Source organism: Lytechinus pictus, chromosome 5 (assembly GCF_037042905.1).
Source record: "Lytechinus pictus isolate F3 Inbred chromosome 5, Lp3.0, whole genome shotgun sequence".
Classification (NCBI taxonomy): domain Eukaryota; kingdom Metazoa; phylum Echinodermata; class Echinoidea; order Temnopleuroida; family Toxopneustidae; genus Lytechinus; species Lytechinus pictus.
Genome location: NC_087249.1, coordinates 41,821,197 through 41,842,025, shown reverse-complemented (window position 1 = coordinate 41,842,025; position 20,829 = coordinate 41,821,197). Strand labels below are relative to the sequence as shown.

The following is a 20,829-nucleotide window of genomic DNA, read 5'->3' as shown; positions in this document are numbered from 1 at the left end:
CAATTCAAGCAAATATATAGGTTTGAAAATGAATTTTGATCGCATAATTTGAAACTTATATGGCAAAGATAATGAAAAGTTTCAGAGGAAGTCTGCTGATTAGCAAGAGGTCCGATCATCATATTTATCATTTTATGCCATTTTGGCGCAAGCCTCCTTTTTAACCCCAGACAAAAACATTCCGTGTTCGCTCAAGCATGAACGAAACTTATTTTTTTAATGGCATTTGAAAGATAAGACTTCAGAGCACCTATTAACACCAAAATATAGACATCATGATTTGAAACAAAAAATTTATAGACTTTTCAAATCTGTCCCGTTTTTTTTTATACGCACTGTAAAGGCCTTCCTTTTTTATCAGATAGAATATTTCAGAGAGAAAAAGTAATCATTTCGCGCTTCGCGCTCGGATTACTTGCCTAAATTAATGTCAGTTTTGTTTAGTGAGCCTGATACGAATCCTGAAAATGATTTCCTACAAGTACTTTTTTTTGTACTGAGAATTTCCCGTTTTCAGGCATGAATGTAGAATAAACGACATCACTAAAATCGCGCTTCGCATTATTTTTTTAGTGCGACACTTTTTCGGTTCGCAAATTACAATTTGCAACATATAAACGCTTATTACAAATATTTCTCAGCGCTGCGTACTATATCATCCCGTCTTTAGCACGGTTACCCTGACCGGACGCTCGAGCATTCAAGGCATTCCTTTCTACCACTGTCCTTTTGGCGCAGCACATAATGACCTATCAAATTTTGCAAGAGAGCAAAACAAGCAAAGACTGGTCCTATGCGTTTTTACGTTGTAGGGGTCAAGCAACTCAAGCAAACGTAGTGTTTTATGTATAACCCATTCATGGTTGAATGCCCATCCTTTGATGTTGTGATTTTTTTTGGTGCGCTGTGTACTGCTGCTAAACAACCATATACCAACAAAAGGTAAATCCTTGCATGTAGTAGGTTCACGCCGCACGATACAGTACGCATTCTTACGTGCATAATACCATAGGTCCCAACAAAGGTACATAGTGCGTACACAGCCAATAGCATACAAGTTAGAAGTGATATATATCGCGAGACGACTGAGTTGTGCTGCAGTCTCCATCATCGCAAGTTTACCTGGGTTAGTTTCTCCCCGACCACGCCCATTTCATACATTTTGTCTGCAATAGCATCCATAATCCATCAAAAATGGTAAGTCAATTAAGTAGACTACTAGTAGTAGTAGGAAGATTGAACTGCCCAATGTTCATGATTATATAAAACTACGAAGTATGTGTGGCAATCCAAAGTTGTTTATAGGCGTACGAAGAAATTACAAGGCTTACCTTGATTATCTATTCACCTCGAGACAGACGCAACGGAAAAGTGCAAGTCATTGTTGATATTATGCCCTTATTATGCAATATGAATGGAAGCATATCGGAAGTAAAGCTAACCTCGCATGCTCGTGTGAGTGATCGGAAGCATATGGCGTACGTGTTATATATATATATAGGTCTACCGTCATTTTCTTATAGTTCTCACTTATTTTTATCAAAATATTGAATTTTAGAAAAAGAATATATTCATATCTTATACGCTCGGTCTAGCTTACTTGGCACTTATCTATCACCTTGTAGGCTTAAAGTTTTTAATATAATAGCGATTGAGAAGCGAAATATTAATTATTAAATGCTATCATTCCAAGCCTGTTGCATGTCCCTGATCGTTTTTTTTTGGATTTTGAAAGTACGTAATAATCGTGATAAACTAATTAAATATCGAAACGTTATAATTGTTTACAATGATTCAGTGTATACAATCTCATATTTTTAGTTTTACGACAGTCGTAAAACTAAAAATAAAGAATTGGACATTATGATTATACAAACAGGGAATGGGATATTAATATTAAAAAGAATGTGTTCCCCGAGAAGAGGCAGGTGATTGTTTCTTCATTTTTTTTGGTCTGCTTTCAAAAATACAGTATGAGACACAAAAAGAGGCAATCTCGATCATGATTGTTTTACCATTGTATGTATGGCTAAAATAGCCAAAGTCGAACTGGGAACATTTTTTCTTCGACTGTTTTATGAGTATTCTGTCAGTAACTTGTACTTTGTCATTGCTCGTGTTTATTTTCAGTTCAAGTTCACACTTTGATAATGGTTGTTTACGTGCGAAGTACTGTGGGGTTCGGAAATTGGAACGAGTAGAATGAACGTGACTCAGAGAGCCGGAAAGCGTAAAAGAAATGCGTAGAGGCGGGAGACGGGAAAGGGTTGAGAGAGCTGGAGGATGAAGAGGGAAGAGAATTAGAAAGGGTGAGATGGTAGGAGTGGAGGAAAAGGATGGAGAGGGGGGTGGGAGGGAGGGGGAATGGAGAAGGAGAATAAGGAAAGAGACAGAGAGACAGACAGACAGACAGATAGACAGATAGATATATAGATAGATAGATGGATGGATGAATGGATGGATGAATGGATGGATGGATGGATGGATGGATGGATATATAGATAGATAGATAGATAGATAGATAGATAGATAGATAGATAGATAGATAGATAGATAAATAGATAGATAAATAGATAGACAGACAGGCGATAGATAGATTGAGATAGATAGATACATGTATATAGATATAGATAGATAGATAGATTAGATAGATTAGATAGATAGATAGACAGATAGATAGATAGATAGATAGATAGATAGATAGATAGATAGATAGATAGATAGATAGAAAGATAGATAGATAGATAGATAGATAGATAGAGAGAGAGAGAGATAAATAGATAGATAGATAGATAGATAGATAGAGAAAGAGGGGGAGAGAGAGGGGGTAGGAGAGAGGCGAGCAAATGAAGCGAGAGACTCAACTATAAAGTAGGGAATCGGGAGGATCTAAGTTAAGTGTTTTTTTTCATCTGGGGCATAGGTTAATGAGGTGTGACGTGCTGCCGAGTTAAAAGACGAGATAAGATCTATACTCTCTTAAGGCGCTCAGATGAACAGGGGGGGGGGGGGCATAAACTTCTTTTCCGAACGTGATGCAAGCGACGGAGCGAAGTGACCAAACTTATCAAATTGGTCCCCCCATGTTTAAAAGAAATATAGGAATTAGTTAACAAAAAGAAATAAAGAAGAGGACAAGAGAAAAAAAATCAGCTCGCGTTTCTCCCTTTTAGTCATTTTGTTTAGTAATATATTGATCACGTCAGTGATTACAAAAAGTGCTGTGTCATGCACGTTTTCAGGTCTGAATGTGAAAAAAAAAGTACTGAGAATTTAGGTGTGACGTGCTGCCGAGTTAAAAGACGAGATAAGATCTACTCTCTTTCCAGGCGTTCAGATGTACAGGAGGGGGGGCATAAACTTCTTTCCGTGATACGATGCAAGCGATGGAGCAAAGTGACCAAACTTATCAAATTATTCCCCCCCCCCCTCCATGTTCAAAAGAAATACAGGAATTAGTACACAAATTTGCAATGAAACAGATCGGGCTTATTCATTTCTGCAAGAAGGTAACTGCTCCCACCCCAACTCTCACAACGGCCATGGAACGATAACCTGTTTTATCATTCTTCAAACTTTGTAGATTCCAGTGTCCTGGGAAAGTTTTTTGTTTTTTTTTACTGGGGGTGCTGATGTAACTTTGACAAGCCCCCCCCCCCAAACAAAAAAAAAGGTTCAACTACAAAATATAGTTAATTTTGCTTACAATTCTCATTTTTTTAACACATACCAGAATTCACGGGGGTGCTGACTATTGAAAATAAAACGCACCCCCTGTACCCCGCATCCCAGGGCCATGGTAGATTCTAACCATAAAATACAATTGGTTGATTTTACACAATCCAACAGATATATATGAACTTGATTTGTATAATAATTATATTGTTAAAATTGACGTTTTTGGTAATGTCGTTTATTTCCAACCATTCTACGTTATATATATATATTTTTTTACAGGCGGAAGAAAAAGCATCTATCGGGATGTCAGCGACTGACCCCAACGCCCCTCCGTCTTATGAAGCCACGCAACAAGGTATAGTTTGTGCTATAAGTCTATGATGTATTTATTTTTCATTCTAAATAACAATAACTATGATAACACCATCGACGAAGGACATTTTTTGTAAATAACACGTTCATTTAATTCTAATTCACTTGCCATTACAGTGTATAGAAAAAACTGACATATGTCGCCTATATATCTAATTGATTTAGGACTAGATCTATATTATATGAAGATTAGATTATACTTTATCAAAAGAATTGACAAAGGGAGAAAAGATCCATTCTTGATTCGCCCTATCACCATCTCTTGATCGAACAATGAAGTCGCACCTTAGGTTTATATTAATAACCACTCCCACAATAAGAATACGGCTCCGCATCTCTCTGTATAAATTAGTGCCTTATAAGACATTATTATTATTCAGCACATGCCTTATTTTTTATATTATTTGATTGGAAAATATGAATGAAAATTCTCTAAAAAATATGAATGAAAAAGTGAATGGCATATATATAAGAAAACAGCAGAGAATTTATCGATGTATGGATGGGTCTTCCCCATCCCCCCCCCCCTCCATGGCGACACCCTAATGTATATATAAGCCCTAAATCGTTTATACTGTTTGTACCATATTATGTTCTTAGCGTATTAAAGCGATCAGTATTAAAATCATAACCATAAACTGCATGCGGTTTTATATTTCGCATTAGATCTAGCTCGTGACATGTGAATTCGTTTAGCATGTGACATTTGTTTTGCGGTTGTTTGGTATAACCACGACGTTGTAAAGAAATAATCCTTTATTTCAATATGGTGGATGGAAAACCAGAGATAATAATCAGGGCTATAATTATTATGGTTGCCGTATGTTTGTTGTTCTGTTTATTTGCGTGTTTATTTTATTTCTGTCATAAAACAGTATACGATCGTTTAAACATATGAAAGATCAACATATACATGTAAGTGCACCAAAATACAAATATGAGTAAAGAAGCATTTAAGGGGAAAAATAAAATTGTATAAAATTATGAAAGGAATTATTGAATGCTGGGTGTTAAGAAAGACATCTAGGCGTTCTCTCCATTTTAAAAGACGTTATGAACCCCTTTTGTATTTTTGACCGCTAATATTGATAATGCTTATCAGTCAAACAGATAAGGTGATGAATTTCGTTTAAAAGATAATGGAAATGATTAAAAAAAAATACAAACAGCTTCTACCTTTATGAGGTGATGAGGGGCACATAAGTTAATACATAACTCAGTGTGCGCATAGTGTGCCCTAACAAAAACGAAACAGGAATTCAGCAACGTTTTATTATACTGTTATAGGTACCAGGTAAAAGTGGCAGAGGTAAAAATGGCAAAGAAAATTTGGCAGAGGTAAATATTGCAAAGGTAAAAATTGGCAGAGGTATATTGGCAGAGGTAAATATGGCAGAGGCATAAATGACTTCTCTATCAGGAGTAATAGTAGTTATCATTCCACTAACATATTTTTTTTGCGATAAGTGATGTTTTACACATCGGTTCGGTTTCGTTATCGTTAGTAAACATGAAATACAGCGATATGTGGTGCTTAGTCATTTATTATTTGCCTGAAGTGCATGTCACGGTTAGGCATTTCATCATTATTATCATTATGTCTTCATCTGCCTAACAACGTTATTTACGAATTCGGTGGAGGAGTACCGTGATGGCTTTTAAAAAGAAATCAAACGACAGACATTTTTTCATTCAATTTATCAGAAACAAAATGAAAATGCACTGTTCTCATTCATCTTTTTATGACATTCCTATCCATCTGGCTGGTTCTTTTGATCCAAAGGTTAGCCAGGCTTACCGATAAAAAAGGAGGAAGAGAAGACATTTATTCCTCAGCCATTTTTACACCGAACCTTTTATCATCTATTTCTGAATTTTTTAAAGGACAAGTCTACCTCAACAACAAGTTGATTTGAATAAAAAGAGAAAAATCCAACAAGCATAACACTAAAAATATCATCAAAATCGGATGTAAAATAAGAAAGTTTTGACATTTTAAAGTTTCACTTATTTCTCACAAAACAGTGATATGCACAACTAGGTGAGTCAGTCGATGATGTCCATCACTTACTATTTCTTTTGTTTTTCATTGTTTGAATTATACAATATTTCATTTTTTATAGATTTGACAATAAGGACCAATTTGACTGAACCATATAGTATTAATGCTAATTCCACATGTTCAGGGAGGAATTAATCCTTGTATCACTTGACAATGAGGAGAAAATTATAATATTTCATATTTCATAGAATTAAATACAAAAGAAATAGTGAGTGGATGACGTCATAGTCTCCTCATTTGCATACCAGCCAGGATGTGCATATAACTGTTATGTGAAATTAAGCAAAACTTTAAAATGTCATAACTTTCTTATTTTCCATCCGATTTTGATAAAATTTTCAATATTATGCTTGTTGGATTTTTCTCTTTTAATTCAAATCAACTTTTTGTTGGGGTGGACTTGTCCTTTAACAAAAGCGACGCATGCATTGTTTAGAAATTGATAGTTCATAATTCCTTTTGGTATCACTCACAAAACACGAAACCAATAATTAACTCATAAAAGAATAAAGGCAATATACAAAGTGCACACGAAGCATCATGTTTATAATGGGATTTAAAGGGGAATCCTATCCAAGTGATTGTTGTTTTTAGAGGAAAAACCAGACTAGTATAGGTGACATTTTAAAGGAGAATAAAACTCTTGGAGCAAGTTAGCTTTTGTGAAAGCAGAAAATTCAAAGAATATGATCAACAAAAGTTTGAGTAAAATAGGACTAGCAATAGAAGAGTTATGAGCATTTGAATGTCGAGATCACTAATGCTATGGAGATCCTCCCATTGGCAATGCGACCAAGATCTATGATATCACAGATCAACAACTCTCCCCTTTTGGACACTGAAAATATACCCCAAAACATCTCTTTTTGCTCATTCTAATCATATGACTTTACGATTCATCAATGATGTAATGTTGTGAAACCTCTGTACTTGTCCTCTCATAAAGAGAACACCTCACCTTGTGATAGACTCTATAACAGTGAGAATATAAGTGAAATAAGTACTAAAGTAATGAGGGAGTTGTACGTGTGTGACATCACAGATCTTGGTTGCATTGCCAATGGGAGGATCTACATGGCATTAGTGATCTCAATATTCAAATGCTCATAACTTTCTTATTATTCATTCAATCTTCCTCAAACTTTCAACAATATGTTTCTTTGATTTTTCTCTTTGATATGGATTCAGCTGATTTCAAGTATTTCATTCTCCTTTAATATCGGACAAAGAATAAAACAGAGTAAAGAAGAATAAAAATAATAAAAAATAAAAAAGAGTTATGAATATCTAAAAGATGTAAAACTTTGGAATCTTGACCCATCTCTTCTCATGGATACTTCAAATGGGCCTCATTGGTGATGTCATAGTGATGTAAGGCAAAAAATACTCTTCTGTTTACTCCAATACATAAAATCGCTAATATGTCATTTTCCCAAAAAAAATTACTTTAAATTCTATTTTTTTTTAAGGAGAGTGAAACCCTTGAAACCAGCTGAATCCATATCAAAGAGAAAAATCAAAGAAACATATTTTTGAAAGTTTGAGGAAGATTGAATGAATGATAAGAAAGTTATGAGCATTTGAATATTGAGATCACTAATGCCATGTAGATCCTCCCATTGGCAATGCGACCAAGATCTATGATGTCACACACGTACAACTCCCTCATTACTTTAGTACTTATTTCACTTAAATATTCTCATTTTTATAGAGTCTATCACAAGGTGAGGTGTTCTCTTTATGAGAGGACAAGTACAGAGGTTTCACAACATTATATCATTGATGAATCGTTTGTCATAATTATGATTAGAATGAGCAAAAAGATATGTTTTGGGGTATATTTTCAGTGTCCAAAAGGGGAGAGTTGTTCATCTGTGACATCATATATCTTGGTCGCATTGCCAATGGGAGGATCTCCATAGCATTAGTGATCTCGGCATTCAAATGCTCATAACTCTTCTATTGCTAGTCCTATTTTACTCAAACTTTTGTTGATCTTATTCTTTGATTTTTCTGCTTTCACAAAAGCTAACTTGCTCCAAGAGTTTCATTCTCCTTTAAGTTCCATAAGAACTGAAACAATATGCTACCTCGGTCATAATATACTGCCACATGGGAATAAATGCTTGTAAGAAGTACACGGCATGGGGGAAAGTTGTCCCTATAACACTAATTTGTCATATTTTACCATTTTACTTACCCAGTTGCCCATTTGAAATTTACATTGTCTTAGGGATCTCAATTTTAATACAGCCATAACTTTCTTAAACACTTGTACAATTTCGTTCAAAATTTCACCATTATGTGTCACTTATTTTCTCCTCTCTAATAACTTGTTAAGACGAAGGTGGGATTCTCCTTTAATAACCTAATTGTGCATATTTGGAAATTCCAATCGTCATTATTACTTTTCTCTTTACTCTATATAGATTCAAAGGAACTAAAATCTATCAAATAATAATGATATTGCAATGATTAATACCAAATTTGATTTGCATGTTGAAAGAACTTTCATCGTCATTATCCGCCCCTACTTAACTGAACACACTGAGATGTACCCTAAACAGTTGGTAGCAGCGTAAGATACATAATGGATTTATGTTAAACAAAAAATGAAATTAGAAAAGATCATCAAGAAAAGTGCAATTTGATAAAATAACATTATAAATGCATGACATGATGATCTCGGTCACGTATTTTACGCCACAACATTGTACTTTCCATATAATTTCATTATGAATTAATGCACCGATATGCTTCAAAATGACATCTGTTAAGTAGATGTATAATTTCTTAAGTGACACTCTTCGTATATACCAGCACAGTCAATTGTGGCCAGATGGTCTATATAAAAAATTAGTATTCATTACATCTTTCGTATCCGCTACAAAAACGTCAATCAAACGCTTTTAAGAACATATTCATATAACAACCTGAATTAGTCTAGTTATATCACCTACTAGATTTATTAAGGTTTCACGAATATTTGCCGAGTTAATATTATGATATTCATTTAATGAAAATATTAATTCCTTGTAAAATTTTCCAATGAATTTATCCTACTGATAAGTAGGCCTACTTAAAATCCATAATCAGTGACCGACCACAAATATGAGGATAATATCAGAAAAAAAATGTTGAAGGGTCCAAGATAAATAAGTTGCGTAATTATTGACAACTAGAAAGAAAAAAAAATTGAGCAGAGCTTGGAGAAAGTAACAGAACTGCACAAGAACGAAAGCTAAATGTGGTACAAAGAACGGGGACACACAGGTTACTAGACAAGACAAGGAAGAAAAAAAAATCGTCTTTCCACATACGATATTCTTCTGTCTTTTTCTCCCTCATCTTTTTTCAGCTCTACACTCTAAAAAAATATTGGGTAAAAATGCTCCATGAGGGTAATTATGTATCCAACCAACATTGGGCATTTTATTTGGGCATTTGGGCATTATTTGGGCATCCAGTGTGATGGAAATTTTGCTCATTTAAAAATAATTGCTGCTTATTTTTTAACCTTATTGGACAATATGCTTCCCGCATTGGGTAAAATACTGCCCCAAATTGGTTGGATACATATTACCCTCGTGCTGGTAAAAATTTTGCCCAATATTTTAAACAGTGTATTATTCAAAGTCATAGGAGTCAGCGGCTAATTCAAGTGGTAAAATGGGTGTGGTATTATAGGGGAAGGGAGAGTAGCTCATGCGGGGCTCAGTTTTTGAGAGAAGCAAATTAGGGAAGCTGTCTTTTTCAATTATGTTTAATTTTTTTATGGATCCCACAATTTTAAAAACATCCTTCATTTGGTTTTTGTTTAAATAAAGTGCCCCCATGTCTGAATCCGCCACTTATTACGAGTCACTCATCTTATATTAATAACGATACAAAATTTTATAAAGCGCGCTTTATAAACAATGTTTCCATTACCCCGGCTCTAGCACGGTTACCGTGATCAGGGATGAGGCAGGGTTTTTAATGGAAAAAAGTCTTCGAGAACTTTCTCGACGAGTCAGACAGGGGGTCCCACTGCCAACTTTATGAAGGGCGTGGCCCGCGTGGGGACACGTGTCCTCTCAGCGACCCCCCTCAATCAATCCGCAACTATCTTAATTACCGCTCCTGGTAATCAATATTACCCTGAAATCTAGTAAATAAAAAAAAATATTGACAATAGTTGAACTGTATCCAAATTTCAAAAATATCTTGTTAGATTACACGTTTGCATTATTTTGTAAGCCGATGGATCGATAGCCGACCCGTTATACAATTTTATTTCCAATTATTTACCGTATTTACTATAGCCAGGGCCCTTGGAACGATTAATGAAATAAGGGTAGCTGGTTTTGAATTAAATTGACAAGCAAAAAAGAAAAAGTTACGCTCCAAGATTGAACAGACGACTAGAGGGTGCTTCAGCACCCCAGCACCTCCGCTTCCTAGGGACCATGTTACCAGCATAAATACGTGAACATGCAGTGTAATATTTCATTATTAAAAATGGATAATATAGCATTATTCAATCAAATGCTATGCTTTATAATTTTGTTATTTATAGAGTGTGTAAGCACATGTACATGTAGTCCTATTATAATATTACAGTGTTAGATTACTAGTATTTTGCATTTAATGCCTCTTTGTGCAACACTGTGTTACAAATCAATATTTATCTGCGAGCATCCAAGCACAAACGTTTAGATGCCCTTTTACGTGTGTACTCGTGCGTGTTATCGGATCCAATCTGCACAATATACAGGGTCACATTGTAATACAAAGTGATCTATATTACTAGTACACAATCTATATATCACAAAACACATGACGGTCACTCATAAACAATTTACCATGGCTCTGTAATACATTTATGTGTTACATATTCAGCTTCCCGTCTTTATTTCAACCTGCAGACCTATACATGCATTCTAATTATGAGATACACGTCAATAATTCCATAAAGGTTTAGCAATCCAAACAGTGGAAGAATTATACAATTGAAAAAAAAAAAGATTTAGCAGGGTAGACATTACCCATTACACCACTATATACTGTATCGTCCCCGGGGGGGGGGGGCAGAATGCCCCCTGACAGATTGTGTGTGTGTGTGTGTGTGTTTTTTTTTTTTTTTACCTCTCATGACGAGTTTTCCGAGGTACGCCCCGCCCCGGCGCACGCCCTTGCATAAACGGGGTAGTCTTCGACTCGACAAGACCTTACGATATCTAATGTGATGTTCATATTAGAAGCCGAGTGACGTATAGGCCTAATTACACGCCATGGATGAATGGTCTTTTTGTCTATGTCTAAAAAGCCAAAAGCCTTTAGCAAACTGGCAAGCTTGTATTTCTCATGGTATCAGATGGTCTTGCTACCCAAATTAATTTATTGGTAGTAGGAAATCTGCATCCATTATCCTAAGTCTACCTCCCTACCTACAATTTCCCGGGCCTCCGGTGGAATTTCACAGGTTTTCCCCTATTTGTACTTAGGGAGAGGGGTTAAGGAGACGATATGGACGTGATTAAGAAACTGAAAAGACTGTAAATCACGAAGACTTGTTCAATTACAATGTGATTCATCACATCTAGACGTATCGCAGAGGTGTCTCTGAGAAATGATCGTAATTCCAAGAATGCAGGCAACTGGCGCAACGGATCAAAGCCCAAATGAACTGTGTCCTTAAACCCCATGAACGCTTTAAGATTCATTACATCATTTGAGGGCATATTCGTGTTTGATGAAGAGCTCGAAAATGATTATGCAAAACCAATTTCAATGATTATTATTTAAGAGAAATGCTAACGATATGTTTTACATTCATTTCTATATTTAAATCAAACAATTTTTCATCTTTTCACAATCAATTTCGATTTTACCTTGTGAGATTTCGCCTACTCTATTCTATAGGCTTCTTCAGACTAGCGCTGACTCGCTGTAGATGGGGAAGCATCGGCAGCGCGGCAGTCCGTGAGATATTATATACTTTATATATTTTTTATTTCTATATTTTCATTAGATCCCACCGGTCCACCATCTTACAATTCTCTGTTCGGCCAGATCCAGAGTGAGAGAGAGAAAAACAGCAATCCTGTCAGTTTCATCGGATCCGTCGCTAGGATCCTGCTCAGCACATGTAAGTTTAATTGGTGATCCAGGGTACGTGTTTCACAAAACTGTTCGTAATTAAAGTTACGCACGACTTTATGCATGACTTGAACGCGTTCGTAGGTGCTAACACCATCTACAAGTGACTATATCAGCCGTGCGTAAATCATGCGTAACTCAACGAACAGCTTTATGTAACGGTCGCCAGATAAACGGTTCTGGAAGAAAGATAGAGAGCGAAAGAAAAGGAAACGGGGGGAGATGGGGGGGGGGGTTATGAAGTAGCTACAGCCCCCGTCCCCGTCCAACAAAGGGGTTCTCGAGATTGTCAAGGGTGCATGGTCCCATTTCCCCTGAACTATAATCTTAAAGCCCAAAGCTAATCTCCAATTCTTCACTGCGAGTTCACTTTGCTCAGACTCTGAAAATACGGCTTGCGTAATAATGCATTCCCCTTCCCCTCTGTTAAAATAGTTTTGAATACACATACGAACGGTTGCTGACAGATTGCAATTATTTTTTTTACTTCTTCAAATTGTTGGAGACACACAGAAACACAAATGTATTGCTGAACGCGGTTCAATATCAATGGTGGTTTAAGAAATTACCAAAAATGGACCGCACGGGGGGGGGGGGGGGATAAAAAAAAGATTACCATTATTAACCAATAAACGGAGAAAAAATACCAAGCAAAAAAGAAAATGGTTTCATCATCACTCTTTTCTCAAAATGTTTTTTTTAAATATGTTTGATGTATTTTTTCATATTTGTAGAAGTTGTAGTCCTACCTTACCTTGTCTAAGATTACATGTGTGTGTATTACTTTTGTTGTTGATTTATGTTTTCTTTTAAATATGTATTTGTTTTTACTATTGTATGTTTGTATTTTTTTAAACGTGGCCACTGGACCCCTCAGAAGAACAGCCTGTGGCTGAAGAGGGCCATCCAACCCACGAGTGGAGAATAAATAAATGAATAAATAAATAGATAGATAAATAAATAAAAAAAATAAAAAAAAAATAAATAAAACGTTGCGATTTTTTCAGTGCAAATTTTGTTGAAAAGCCGAAAAAATACCCACTTTGCCCAGTTGCGGATATAGGTAGAGGCAAAATCGGCCCATGCCACCCCCCCCCCCCTTTTGAGAGCCATAAGAAATATTTTAAGTTGAAAACGTGTATACGCAAGTGAGGACTTTTTTTGTTGCTTGCCCATAGATTGGGAATGAAGACCTTTTTTGGCTTCTTAATATTTTTTCTGTACAAAAATTCCCCCCACCTTTTGGAAAATCTTGGATCCTCCCCTTGCTTTGCCCCCCCCCCCTTGCACCCGCGTCTCTACTACTACTACGGTATGGAGGAGGGCAATAGATAAAACGAATTTGACAATGAATAATTGAATTAATAATTGAGCAATTTTTAGCAAATGAATTGATATGACATTGCCACAGAAATACGCGAATCTTCTATCTTAATTGCAAAGAATTTCTCAACAACAAATATGTAATTTCCTGTCAAGATAATTATATTTTTTTATATGTAGCATCGATGCAGTCCTGAATTTCACCGTTCAGCTAAGTATTATCATTTGAAATTAATCATTCATTTTATTTTCTTTCCATAGTTATGGTGACATTATTCATGGCAATGATCCTTGCAATTCCCATCACAATGATTGTCATCGGTAAGTATAAACATCAATGGAAAGTGAGTCAGGCATGGACATGCACAATTTTTCTAAGCCCCCTCTTTCTTTCTTTTCTGTTAATCATTATTACCATTATCGACAAAAATATTGTTTTCCGTATATGGTATAAAACCACATCTCAAGCACGCAATGTAAAGAAATTGTCAGGATGCAATTTAACTTACCTAATATTTCTTTCAATTATGGATAAAAAATATCATAGCTTTTGAAAGGTCACTCATAGAATTATGATAAAATCACCGAGAGAGGGCGCTCAATCTGAACGACTATCAAAATGAAAATCCCATAACAAATCGGTCAATAAAACATTATCGATCGATAAACCTCTTGAAGGTGGGCATTATAGAATTTAAATCATACAGACCTCAATAATCCAATGAACATAATAATTGATATATTTTTTGCTCAATACATAATCAATTTTTTGCTCTAACAAAAATGAAAACTATTTCTTTTTGTCAGGGTCCATTTACATAGACGACTGTCCTGTTGAGTACCTCATTCCTATCTATCTGATCACCATGGGAGCAGCTTACACTGTGAAATCATTGATTGACTTGAAGGGAAGGTTCCAGAAATCAAGACTTCCTCAGGAAGAACAGGCCGACTTTACACCAAACAAAGTAGAGAGCGGACTCAGCCACCTCCTTGGAATGTTCTGCTTCGCCTTTTTCATTGCCGGTGAATATCATAAAGATATTGCCTAGATAGAGTTTAAGTATCATACATATATTGCCTACCTAGGGTTTGAATATCATATATATATGGCCTACCTAGAGTTTGAACATTATACAGATATTGCCTACCTAGGGTTTGAATATTATATAGATGCTGTCTACCTAGAGGTTGAATATTATACAGATATTGCCTACCGAGAGTTTGAATATGCAGATATTCTGCACCAACGCATTACATTTTCCCCTTATAACTGCGTCACGGGAATCGCGTCGCAAGGTTCTCTGTACAATTTTCTTACGGATTTATGTACAGATAGGGTGTACGATTTTGTTAACGTAGATATACACGGATTTTTCAAAATCGTATAGCCCTTAGATTAATCGATGGCACGATCAGCACATGGACATCGTGCGAACAGCGCAAGGGCATGGTCGTCCGGACCTCGTACGATTAGCGCACGAACACCGTTGCATGATCGCCGCAATGTCTTTGGCCATTTCCGATGGCCATAAGTAACGAGGATACAATGTAGTAGCCTGTACATGCAACTAAAACTGAAGACTAATTCATCGTACGATGATCGTAACAATAGCTACATTTTAACATATTTTCATTTCAATCTCTCTATATATTATTCCCTTTCCTTGTGTTTTCTTTGCATCAGGAAATGTATGGATCTACTCGAATTACAGGCCCAACACCTCGGACAGTTCTAGCGATGACTACTGCCACCCAACGCTCTACTACTTTGCCTTCTGGGTGACCACGGTCTGTTACATCATTGCAGGTTTATTCTGTTTCTGCGGCTGCTGTATCGGCTGCATGGCCAGCTGCTGTGCCACGGCTGGTGCGGCAACCGGTGCATCCTCTGAGGCCGAAAAGAAAGATGTCCCCTAGTTCGATCGTTTGATTGCACTGATCGATATAATGACGGTGGTTAGATGGAAGATAGTATTTCGTTAATGGTGATGAGTCGTAAACCTGGAGGGAAAATTTTATAATGTTTCCACTTTATACCAATGTTATGATGGTAGCGTCCTTTTTTTGTAGTAGTCTCTCTTCGCTTACAAAAGGGAATTAATGCTTTGTCTCTTTTACTGTATTCACGAAACCAACGTACGTTGTATATGCTTGACAGAACTGATAACTCATTCTTGATCACGCTCTTAATATGGTCACAAATTAATAATAAGACGAACAGTGACAAGAAGCATTCAACTTAGAGATCACGGGGTGGGGCTAGGGGCTTCAGCCCCATTTTTCCCCTCTGTGTGCATAACGTAAAACTTACTATCTGATGGTGATTTTTTGCGTGGCTAGTAGCCCCCTTCCCCACATTCTACTCGGCCCCCAATTTCAAAACCGTTCCGCGGCCCTGAACAACAGCACATCTGGGGCTGTCACACAAAGCTTAGCAGTGATCGTAGAACAGTTTTCTCCGATTGATTCCATTGACTACAATGTAAAATCAATCGTGAAAACCAAGCGTACGATTACTTGCTAACTTTTGTGTTACGGACCCTGGTTAAGGGCCCCTTTTAAACCTTCCAAAATGAAAGGGAAAAATCACTCCTGACAATATCACCCAGTTAGGGATTGCGAAATGTTGTATAGTTTGAAGTTCTACTACAACCCCGTGAATTTCATACGGCTGAGTGTAGAATTTGACATTTCTTTCACTTATCAATATGTCGGTACGTGAACAACAACAACAGCGGCAAAATACTCGCATTCCTTATCACATTTAAATTTATTTTAACCTATTGATAATCACGATATTTATGTTAGGTAGCATTTTATTTTTGTAAATAATGTATTTATGGTATTTTGTTGTGTATTAATGCACCAGGACCACACGTCTTTCAGTTAGCACGTAGCAATACGAAGATTATTACAATATTTATGGAACTTGAATTCGGTCCAACTCTTAAATAAAATATTAAACACAGCGACATTGAAACCTCGAAGAGGTGGTCCCTTCAAGGGCTCTTTTCAAGCCGCTGCATGATGGGATGGCATCATCTCTAGCCACAATTTATTTCCATAGTTTCATTTTCCGGTTCCATGAGATGTGCTCCGGCGACAATTGCTCCGAAGGAAAATCTTCACGTTAAGCCAAACATAAACTCCAACCTCCATAACTAAATAAACCTTTTATCCTTATTTTTACATGCTTCTGAACCCAAAACTCTATTACAATCATAACTCTAACCAAATGCCCTCTGAGATATCAAGACCAGAACAAATGTCGCAGGAGCAATTGTCGTGTCACCCAATTGGTTAAAGGTTTCCACCCCTCTTTTGTTGTTATAATAATAGGATTGAGTTGGCACGATGTGTGGTTTACAATGAACAAAAACATGGTTTGAAGAGATACATTGGGATATGATATGTTGTTTAAGATTTAAAAACAGCACCTAATTTGGATGTCGATATAAAAGGTGATAGGCGTGTATTATAACCTTTATCGTTAACTTATTTACCTACAGTATATTTTAATTTCATCTCATTGTACAGTGTATGCCTTATGTGTTTTTACAGTAAAGATTATTATCCATGATGTATAAGCCCAGCTGCACCCTTACGATAGTGCTGGGAACGAGGTATTATTCCCCGTTCCCTCTGTCGCGATTGGCCTTTCGTAACTGATCGCGAAAATTGTGTAACAATACAATATTTTTCTACGATCAATACGATTGCCACGACTGATCTGATACGATCTTATACGTCCTGATACGATCATTGCAATTACTCGCCGATTAAAGCCCCTTTCACAATTGACGTACGACCTGTTTACGACCACCTGCAACAGTTTTTTCTTGTTGTTGCACGATCGATCCCTTGGTGTCTTACGAGCACTCGCAGTCGTTGTAGACAATCGCACAAACTCGAGGTGGTCGGAGGTGATCGTGACTGGTCGCATCTGAACTTTGAACATGTTCAAAATCCAAACGCGATCAAATACGATTGATTCACTCGCAACAGGTCGTACCATCAGTCGGGCGATCATCGTGTGAGTGTTGTTCAACGTTGTACGACTTGGTGCGAGAGGTGGCACAACTAAGTATAGTCGCATTTAGTCGACTGGAGGTCGTACAACACTTGCACATGTGCTGGAGACCTACAGAGACCAGTCTTGCGACTGGGTGCGATAATATAAGACTGTTGCAAGACCGATCGAAATTACAGCTTATAACATTCCACTACCGTTGCATTCGAATGTATGCGACCGTTCAGCCCCTTTCACAATTGACGTCCGACCAGTTTACGACCGCCTGCAACAGTTTTTTCTTGTTGTTGCACGATCGATCTCTTGGTGTCTTGCGAGCACTCGCAGTCGTTGTAGACGGTCGCACGAACTCGAGGTGGTCGTGAATGGTCACATCTGAACTTTGAACATGTTCAAAATCCGAACGCGATCAAATACGATCGATTCACTCGCATCAGGCCGTACCCGGGGTCGTACCATCGGTCGGGCGATCATCGTGCGAGTGTTGTTCAACGTTGTACGACTTGGTGCGAGAGGTGGCACAACTAAGTAGTCGCATTTACTTGACTGGAGGTCGTACAACACTTGCACATGTGCAAGCAACCTAAATGTACAGAGACCTGTCTTGCGACTGGTTGCGATAATAATATGGGCCATAAGACTGTTGCAAGACCGATCGCAACAGCTTACAACATTGCACTACCGTTTCATTCGCATGTATGCGACCGTTCCACTCGCAATCCATCGTGCAACACTCGCATGTGATCGCACGAGCACAATAAGAGCATATGCGACTTACTCGTGCAACGGTGTTTACTGGTTGTTTTTGTTGTACGACAGATGTTGCAACTGTGAAAGCCTCTGTGCGATCTTATGAGATGACTAGCGATTGATGCCTGTTGCAGCCTGTCGCACGACCAAAAGGTCGCAAATGGTCGTACGTCAATTGTGAAAGGGGCTTAAGACCACCGTTTCAATCGTGGTGCAAACCATGGCAGTGGGAACTACACTCTTAAAATGTTGGGAAACAACATACTATCCGCACAACATACTATCCGCACAACAATTGGTTAAAAATTGTATCCAACTCTGGGTAGTTTTCAACCAATACTGTGTAGTTTTCACCCAAAGCGCACATTATTGGTTTAAAACTACCCAGAATTGGATAAATCTTTAACCAATTGTTGCGTGGACAGTATGTTGCCCAACATTTTTAAGAGTGTACACTGCAAAAACTCTGATGTTGATTTAACACCAGCCCGGAATTTATATTATGTCCACACCAGAGAAGTGTTAAAAAAACACCGCTTTGGTATTAATCTAACACAAGATATGTGTTTATACAACACCAATTAGTATTAAAACACCATCGGTTTGATTCCAAACTGGTGTTGTTTCAATGCTTCTCTTGTGTGGACATATATAAATTCCGGGCTGGTGTTAAATCAACACCGGAGTTTTTGCAGTGTAGGTAATACCTAACAAATTATTGTAAATACTTTATACCAGTGCAACACATAACTAAGATCGTTTTTGGTAACATGAATTTCTCGTATGAGTAATGGCGATTTCACCGCGTCAGCATAATATTGAAAAAATAATTGAAGTAAATATTTTGTAAAATATCTACATTGTCTGTATTTCATGTCATACTTAACAGGGTTTTTTTTTCTAACACGTTGTTATTGATGAACAAATAAACATTTGCATATGTCTATCCTTATATGTATTTTGTTTCTTATTCTTTGTATAGCTGTGCTCCAAATGAAGCATGAAATGGGAGAGTAAAAATGGAAATAACAATGAATGCCATCTTCCTCAAGGGCATATTTAATCATCTGATAGCGTTTTGATATCTAAAACATTCGATAGGCTAAACTAAACAGGCCCAACAAACCGCCTTTTCACACGGTAAAAAAAAATCGTAGTTTGAATGATGATTTCAGTTAAAAATAAGGCTAATGACGAGCACGTGTAAAACCAAACTAGAACATGATTAGAATCAAGAACACTAATCACAGCCACGGTTACAATAGCAATCATCATTTATGATTCAAGATTCACGTGTGAAAAGACCCAAAGATGGGTGATTCAGTTCCGACAGTCATTTTGATAAACAATGCTGAGTATTTCAATCGGTAATACTATAGGTCATTTCGCAAACGGTTTTTGAGGAACGGATACCCGGTTGCTGATGCATTCCTGACCCATATAGGGACCGCAATTAGATTAATATTTCAGATGTAATTTCATGTCAAAATGATATAAAACCAACGAAAAGTATCGGAATTTTAAACCAAGTAAGAGGATTTCATTTTATCTCTCGAATAAAAGGTCAATAAACGATTCCTTGTAGTATATAGATTGCCGAAGATATGACGTCACCTATTTCTTTTCGCAATTCATGTTTTTCTTAATATCATAATTATTTCGGAAAGAAAGCATGATGAAAAATAAACCCACTACAAATATTTGTTAGGGATCAGTTTAACGGGGCCAGAGATATGCCCATATTAATACTTTTTAAACACATATTCCTATGATTTTGTAGTTTTAGTCTGTATTCCCACAGGGGCTGAATCCACAACAATTTTAATTCAAAAGGAGCTAAATCTACTATGGTTATTTGGATTTTTTTTTTTTCAACAACATTACCTATAAGGTTATGGTGTGCCGACGAGTCTACATCATCAGTGCAAGTTTTTGAATTTAGCTCCTTCTGGTATTAAACGTTGAAGATGATATAAGAAAGATGAGAAAACTTTTGATTTTTATCCTTTTTTTAATTATCAATAAAATAAAGATCCGAAAACAAAAATGTAACTCTACTAGCATTTTGAATTTTCCATAGTTAAACATGTTTAAATGTGACAACATGGACATTCGACTAAGATATTCCAAAAGGAGCTGCTCCATGTTTCCTCACTCATGACGGACCCTAATTAAATGATAAATGAAATGAAATTATAAAAACCAAATAGTAAATGATTAAATGAATGAATCCAAAATGAGGTTTAAAAGATCTTTGGGTTACTCCTGAATTACAATTTCAATTCAATAATAAACAATTCCCTTCAGCGAAGTCAGGATTGTTATTCAATAAGAAAAAAAATCCCCAACCCCCAAAATGTCATAACCTGAAATCTTTGTTGATTTTTTGTTATGTCAAGTGCAAAGTTTAACCATATAATGACATTTTCCTACAAAATTATTATTCTTTAATTTTATTGATCGGACGGAT

General features: G+C 36.7%; 1 protein-coding gene across 2 annotated transcripts; it reads left to right on the top strand.

Annotated features, from left to right (window-relative positions):
• The first annotated feature begins 934 nt into the window (after positions 1-934).
• Positions 935-19,311, top strand: LOC129261412 (transmembrane protein 272-like). Of its 2 annotated transcripts, XR_010293770.1 has the most exons (7): positions 935-1,197; positions 3,958-4,033; positions 12,126-12,242; positions 13,838-13,897; positions 14,384-14,602; positions 15,264-17,363; positions 18,553-19,311. XR_010293770.1 is itself a non-coding variant. In XM_064100410.1 (6 exons), the coding sequence occupies exons 1-6, from the start codon at positions 1,195-1,197 to the stop codon at positions 15,494-15,496; spliced, it is 708 nt and encodes a 235-aa protein (XP_063956480.1). In that variant the 5' UTR covers positions 958-1,194; the 3' UTR covers positions 15,497-19,311. The 2 variants fall into 2 exon arrangements, 1 of the variants encoding a protein (XP_063956480.1); XM_064100410.1 differs by having other exon boundaries at positions 958-1,197; positions 15,264-19,311.
• The last annotated feature ends 1,518 nt before the right edge of the window (positions 19,312-20,829 follow it).

What these genes read in the sequence shown, in the direction of transcription:
- LOC129261412 (XM_064100410.1), top strand. An exon ending in TTATGAAGCCACGCAACAAG is followed by an intron (nt 4,034 to 12,125) that starts GTATAGTTTGTG and finishes TATTTTCATTAG; the next exon opens with ATCCCACCGGTCCACCATCT. An exon ending in TAGGATCCTGCTCAGCACAT is followed by an intron (nt 12,243 to 13,837) that starts GTAAGTTTAATT and finishes TTCTTTCCATAG; the next exon opens with TTATGGTGACATTATTCATG.